General features: G+C 37.7%; 1 protein-coding gene across 1 annotated transcript; it reads left to right on the plus strand.

The window, feature by feature from the left end:
- The first annotated feature begins 356 nt into the window (after nt 1-356).
- LOC132828112 (promotilin-like) lies at nt 357-6,043 on the plus strand. Its single transcript, XM_060845022.1, has 4 exons — nt 357-473; nt 712-804; nt 4,538-4,646; nt 6,036-6,043. The coding sequence occupies exons 1-4, from the start codon at nt 357-359 to the stop codon at nt 6,041-6,043; spliced, it is 327 nt and encodes a 108-aa protein (XP_060701005.1).
- The last annotated feature ends 1,661 nt before the right edge of the window (nt 6,044-7,704 follow it).

The raw sequence follows: 7,704 nt of genomic DNA on the forward strand, positions 1-7,704 counted from the left end.
TGAAAACTGATGTTAACAAAGGATATTGAATTGTTTATCGCAATCTTTAGTACAAATGAATTGTATTCCTTAATAGTGATTTTTTTTGACAAATCCTGGATCTCTTGCTTGGAGTTTAACATTTTTAACTATTCACTTCAAAATTATTTAATATTTAGATAAAAGCAAAATTAATTTACAATGTGGTATCATTAGTAGTTTGAAATAAGTATCATATCTCCAGCCAAATATAGTTGACATACTGTTCCTAAGTCTGTATGAATAAATGAATCGATATGTGATTAATTAATTACTGTTGTGTTGTATTTTTCATTTATTATTCTTTTAAAAAAAATGTTTCTGCTTTCAGGTCAAAGATGATTTCTAAGAGAATAATGATAAATGTGATGGTGGTTTGCATTGTTGCAATGCTGGCAGAACAGACTGAGGGGTTCCTGACCTTTTTGAGCCCAAGAGATTACCAAAAAAAGATTGTACGTAAAACACTTATTATACAGTTTTAATACTTGATTGTTTGTGTTTTAAGCAGATTATGCCATTTTTCCTTGCAAGTTTGTAATATGTAATTTGTGAAGAAAGAAGGATTGCATTATAATACAGATAAAATGTCCACATATGGTGCAGTCTTGCCCCAGGAAACTCAAATCTGGTTTTGTCAAGATTAATTATCTGCTTGTGAAATGTCATTGACATTATATTTTTGCTTCAAAGGAAAATTACAAAAGCAGAATGAACCTCCAAAAGAGATCTGAAGAAAATAACTTACCAGAAGTGTCCAGTATGGAAGAAATGAAAGTAATAAAGGTAGATAGATGGAAAATAAAGTTGGATAGTTTTTTTGTATGAACTAGTTCTTCAATCTGACGTTTGCATTGATAAGAACCTATAGAAAGCAAATGTGAAAATTTCAGCTTGCTTTTGGCCATATGATATCATAGCAAAATGGTGAAGCAAAAATTCAGCCGATCAAATCTGCTCCACCATTTGATCGTGGCTGATGTTTCTCAACCTCATTCTCCTGCTTTCTTCCCATAACCATTGACCTTCCTGCTAATCAAGAACATACCTATCTCTGCCTTACATACACGCAATGGCTTGGCCTACACAGCCTTCTGCAGCAATAAATTCCACAGGTAACTATCCTCGCTGAAGAAATTCCCCCCCATCTCAGTTCTAAAGGATAATTCACTCTGAGGTTGTGCCCTCAGATCCTCATTTTTCCTGTTAGTGGAAGCTTTTCTCCGCATCCACAGTATTCAGGCCTCTCAGTATTCTCTAATTTTCAATCAGATCTCCCTAATCCTTCTAAACTGCATTGAGCACAGATCCAGAGGCCTCAACTGCTCCTCATGTACCAAGCCCTTAATCAGTGGGATCATTTTTGCAAACCTCCTTTGGCCCCCTCCAATGCTGCACATCTTTCCTGAGATACAGGGCTCAAAACTGCTCAGAACATTCCAAATGTGGTCCGACCACAGCATTATATAGCCTCAGCAGTACAACTCTACCCTCGTATTTGATCCCTATTGAAATGTATGCTAACATTGCATTTGCTTTCCTAACTCCCAAAGGAACCTCCATGTTAATTTTAAAAGAATCCTGAACAAGGACTTCTAAGTCCCTTTATGCATCACATTTATGAAGCCTTTCCCCATGTAGAAAATATTCTATGTCTCAACTTTCCTATCAAAATATATTACCTCATACTTTTCCACATTATATGCCATCTGGCACTTCTTTCCCCACTCTTCCAGCCTGTCCAAGTCCTTCTGCAGCCTTCACACTACCTCAACACTATCTGTCCCTCCACCTACCTTTGTGTCATCTGAGAACTTAGCAACAATGCATTCAGTTCCTTTTCCCAGCCCATTAATGTACTATAGGTCTGGTCCCAACACTGACCCCTGCGGAATCCATACAGTCAAAGTCATACAGCATGGAAACAGACCTTTTGGCTCAACTCATCCATGTCAATCAAGTTTCCTAAACTGAATTATTCTCATTTGTCTGTGTTTGGCCCATATCCTTCTAACCCTTTCCTATCCATGTACCTGCCTGACTATCTTTTAAATGTTGTACTTGTATTCGCCTATATCATTTCATCTGGCAGCTCGTTCTATATACGCACTGCCCTCCATGTAAAAACGTTGCTCCTCAGGTCTTTTAAAGTCTTTCCCCTCTCATGTTAAATCCATGCCCTTCACTTTTGGACTCCCCTTACTCTGCAGAAAAAATCTTGGCTCTTCACCTTATCCATACCTCTCATAATTTTATAAACCTCCATAAGGTCACCCCTCAGCCTCCTATGCTCCAGAGAAAAAAAGTCCCAGCCTATCTAGACTCTATAACTCAAGCCCTCCAGTCTCAGTAACATTCTCGCAAATTGTTTGTGTACCCATTCCAGTATAATAATTGTTTGCGTACCCTTCCTGTAGCAGGGTGATCAAAATCATATACAATACTCCAAATGCGGCCTTTCCAATGTCTTTTACAGCCATAGAATAGTGTCCCATCTCCTGCAGTCAATGTGCTCTGACTAACGAAGACAAGTGTACCAAATACCTTTTTTACCATCCTGTCTACCTGTGACATCACATCTTAGGAACTTTTACTTTCCCCAGGGCCCTACTATTAACTGTGTAAATCCTGCTCTCGTTTGTCTTACCAAAATGCAACACCTCATATTTATCTAAATTAAACTTCATCTGCCACTCCTTGGCCCACTGGCCCAGTTGATCTAGATCCTGTTTTATTCTTAGATAACCTTCTTCACTGTCCACTATATCAACACTATACCACCAAAACTTACTAAACATGCCTCATATATTCTCATCCAAATCATTTATATAAGCGATGAACAATAGTGGACCCAACACCGTTCCTTGCAGCACATCACTGGTCAAAAGCCTCCAGTTTTAATATCAACCCTCCACTAACAACCTCTGACTGCTATGGTCAAGGCAATTTTGAATCCAGTTGGCTAGCTCTCCCTGGATCCCATGTCATCTAACCTTATAATCAGCTGCAAATGTGTTGCTGGTCAAAGCACAGCAGGCCAGGCAGCATCTCAGGAATAGAGAATTCGACGTTTCGAGCATAAGCCCTTCATCAAGAATAAGGATCTTGAAGGGCTTATGCTCGAAACGTCGAATTCTCTATTCCTGAGATGCTGCCTGGCCTGCTGTGCTTTGACCAGCAACACATTTGCAGCTGTGATCTCCAGCATCTGCAGACCTCATTTTTTACTCGAAGATTTTAACCTTATAATCAGTTTATCATGTGGAACCTTAGTGAAGGCCTTGCCAATGTCAATGTAGATAATGTCTACCACTCTGCTTTCATTTATCACTATTCACCAGCTGCAATTCTGAAAAAGACCAACTCTTTGCCTTCTGCCAGTCAGCCAATCCTGTAACCATGCCAGTCAGTACCTTGCCCCTAAATCCATGAGCTCTAAGTTATTCAGCAGCATCCCATGCGCACTTTGTCAAAGGCCTTCTGGAAATCCAGATAGGTCAGTTCCTTTGGCTGTCCTTTGTCTAACTTGCTTGCTACTTCTCAAAGAATTCTCACAGATTTGTCAAGCATGGCCTCCCGTTCATGAAATCATGCTGACTCAGCCCTATTTTACCATGTACTTTCAAATACTCTGCAATCTCATCCTTAATAATGGACTCTAAGATCTTACCAACAATCAAATTCAGGCTAACTAGTCTATAATTCCCTGTCCTCTGTCTCCTTCATCTCTTAAACAGAGTTGTTACATCAGCCATTTTCCAGTCCTTTGTGAGACTACCTGAGTCTAGAAAAGTCATGATCAATGCCTCCACAATCTCTTCAGCTATCTCCTTCAGAATTCAGGGTATAGTTCATCTGGTTGAGATGATTTATCAACCATCAGACCTTTTAGCTTCTCCAATTCATTTTTTAGTGATGGCCACTACACTCAACTCTGCCCCAACTCTCTTGAAGTTCTGGAATGTTGCTGATGTCTTCCAATTTGAAGACTGAGGCAAAGTAGCTATTCAGTTCCTCTGCCATTTCTTTGTTCACTATTACTACCTCTCCAGCCTCTTCTGAATCTAATCTCTTATGTAATCTATCTCTTTACCTCCCATTGATAGCTCTATACTTAGTCATCTAGTTTTCACACTCCAGCATTCCCTGCTAATTCCCTGCATCTTTTCATTTCATTTCAACACATATCTTTGACCAAATTTTTGATCACTACTTCTGACTTCTTTGACTTTGTTCAATTTTGTCTGATTATACATTATGAAGTTTTTGACATTATGTTTACATTGAAAGCATGAAACAAATTAAAGTTCCTGACCACTTTTATTCACAGGAAACATTTGTATCCTATTTTGTAATACCTACTTTATTAATTTTTGTACAGCTCTGTTTTATATGGGCATTTGTGAGACAGTGGTAGTATCCCTACCTTTGAGCCAGAAGGCCTATGTTCAAGTCCCAGTGCTCCAGACGTGTGTAATAACATCCCTGAACAAGTTGATTAGAAACTTTTTTTTTACAGCTTTGTGTTCCTTTTGAAATTGGGATCAAGTTGAGTAGCAAACAATTTCAGAAGTATGGAGAACATCTGGGTGAGCTCCTGCAAAACATTTTGTCAGAAAACAAAAATGGTAAGACAGATTTTACTCAGTCTTTGAAATTTAACTTCAAAAGATATAGAGAAAAGCTTTAAAACTTAAAATCTTGTAATGATCATACTGTAATATATGCTGATAATTAATCAAAAATGAAATATATCTCTGTATAATTATGTTTAATCACTCATTAGTTTAATAAATATGTTTTATTTATGTTTAAACAGTTACTGAGTAGGGAATGGCATAGTAAAAATGTCACTGGACTAGTTACCCAGAGGGCAGGTTAATACTCTGGAAAACAACAAAAAAATGCTCCTGCAATTTTTCTTTTTGTTTCATATTTTCAGCATCCACAGTTCTTTATTTTATAATACTCTAGGGATACTGGTTTTAATGGCGAAATTTAAATTCAATTAGTAAAATCTGTAATTGAAAGTTAGTCTGAAAACCATGTAATTCATTTTAGGGAAGGACATCTTCCATCCATGCAGAGTCTGGCCTCTGTGTCATTCCAGAACCACAGCAATGCAGTTGACACTAAACTAATTAATATAGTAAGCCACTCTATTAAAGAGGAATTGTGATAAGCAACAAATGGTAGGCCTGTCTATGATGCTCATATCCCTCAGAAAATTTAATTAAAAATAAAGTTATTGCTAATCAGATCTAGATATAAATTTGAGCTTAGTTGAACCTTTTCTGGTCAGATCACATTTGGAATATTGTGCCCAGTTTTGGGCTCCATATCTCAGGAAGGATGTACAAGCCCTGGAGTGTGATTAAAGGAGATTCATGAGAATGGGCCCAGGAATGAAAAGCTTAACATATGAGGAATGTTTGAGGAATTTGGGTTTATACTCAATGGAGCTTAGAAGGATGAGGGAGATATAATTGAAACATACAGAATACTGAATAGCCCGGACAAAGCAGATGTTGTTTCCATTGATAGGAGAGATTAGGACCTGAGGACATAGCTTTAGAATAAAGGAAAGACCTTTTAGAACAGAGATAAGGAGAAACTTCTTGATCCAGAGAGTGGTAAATCCATGGAATTCATTGCCATAGAAGGCTGTGGAGTGCAGGTCATTCAGTATACTTAAGACTGAGATGGATATACTCTTGAATATCAAGGGTTACGGGGAGAAAGTAGGAGAATGGGGTTGAGAAATACATCAACCATGATTGAATGGTGGAGCAGACTCAATGGGCTGAATGGCCTAATTTCTGCTCCTATATCTTATGGTCTTCAAATACTGTACAAGTTTTGAATGGTTATATAGTTCTTGATGACATTTTTTCAATGCAAAACCTATCTTGAAATCTACAATATTTTTACACTTAAATATTGTGTGAGAATTATATGATATTCAAAGATATGTAGACACTGACAATAATTTTGTTTCTTTTCCTTTTTCAAAACAGGTCAATGACTTCAGCAAATCAGGCTGATTAAATATCGATGTATAGTTCACAAGTGACAGAGAACAGTTGTAGGAAACTTATATGTATAGGAACATTTAATAATTAATAAAATTATAACATAATGATGACTTTTGTGTGGCATTGAAAATGTCTGCTTATATACGAATGCTGCATCAAACATATAGCAATTCTGGAGCAATCTTGGGATTAAATTTTCCTACATTCTGAGAGCTTTTTCCAAACTTCTGAAACACACTTCTGCCTTTCTCTCCAGAAGGCAATGCCTCAAGCTGAGACATGGAGCTGGATTTAATGTAGCCCACTGCAGATGTAAACATAATGCTGGCCCACTTAATTGTGAGCAAGACTCTGTCAGTCTTTTGACAGTGGCATAACTAAAACAGGAAAACAAAAGTTCGATGGTGCTTTTAACGAAATCAGCACTTTACAAAGTAATTTTGAAACATAGTCAACATTATGCAAGATTAGTTTTGGAACTGGCTTAATTTACAGGTCTATTTTATTTTGAGTAGAAATGTATGAAACAGATGCATTTAAAATAAATCTAATCAATGGTTATTCTTCAATATGTCTATTACACACTTTTGCGATTAATGATCCTCAAATCAGTTTTATTAGACCCTTTACATATTTGTACTTCCTAATCTCCACCAAATAGTTACAGTCTTGTGTTTTTGTCATGGCAACCTGCTGTTTGAGATCAGTATAAAACACACCAATGGTTTAAGGAACACAAAAACTCAGGCATTCATGTTATGTCATAAACAAAGAAATAATGGCCCTTTTCTTTCCATCACCCCTTCCTCTTCCATCCAAAATTTAAGTGACAATTATACACTGGTCATAACACTGAATGTAAACAAATATATTGTCATGAAACAATAAAATATGTGTGCGAAAAAGTTTATTTGATGGTATCATTTCGCACTTCTTAAAAATAGCTCAAAAACTGTTTTTCATATTCAATGGGTTATTTTTGGAGCATAATTACATAAGCAAATGTGGCAAACATTTCCAAAAGCCATAAGGTCAAATAACCATGGAACAGTAACAAGTTAGAAGGAAGTTATTTGGCTCTTACTGTCCATACAAGCTGTCCATAAGAGCAACTCAGCTGGTCCCACTTCTTTGCTCTTTTTCTGCAGCCCATATTTTCTCTTCATACAGTTGCACAGTCCCTTTTTGAAAGCCACAATTAGTGCACTTTCAGATAGTACATTCCAGACCCTAACCACTTGGTTATAAAAGGTTTTCCTTTTCTTGCTTTTGGTGGAGGTGAAGCATGCAGCTACTACTGGTATGGCCTGATTGGATACTTCTAATAGGGCTGTATGTGGTTACCCCACCTGCTAGGTGCCTCCTGGAACCACCTTGACTCCTTGTGAGGAAAGTCACCTGCAATGCTGAACAGGTTCTTTGTGCCCCTGTCACATGCCTTTGATCTTGAGGACCAATGGTTGAGGCAATGGAGTATTGGTGTGTGTTCCTCTTCAGTAGGCCCTGACGGTGTCCATGGAGGCAGACAGATGATTCATAATACAGTTGCAGCTTCTGGGAAATGAGGGCCATTGTTTCCTAAATACGTGTCTGCTGCTCCTGTTTCAACCTGTCCACATAGGTGTAGTCCCTAATTGCCGATACCATAGGG

The sequence above is a fragment of the Hemiscyllium ocellatum genome, chromosome 26, assembly GCF_020745735.1.
Source record: "Hemiscyllium ocellatum isolate sHemOce1 chromosome 26, sHemOce1.pat.X.cur, whole genome shotgun sequence".
In the NCBI taxonomy this organism is placed as follows: domain Eukaryota; kingdom Metazoa; phylum Chordata; class Chondrichthyes; order Orectolobiformes; family Hemiscylliidae; genus Hemiscyllium; species Hemiscyllium ocellatum.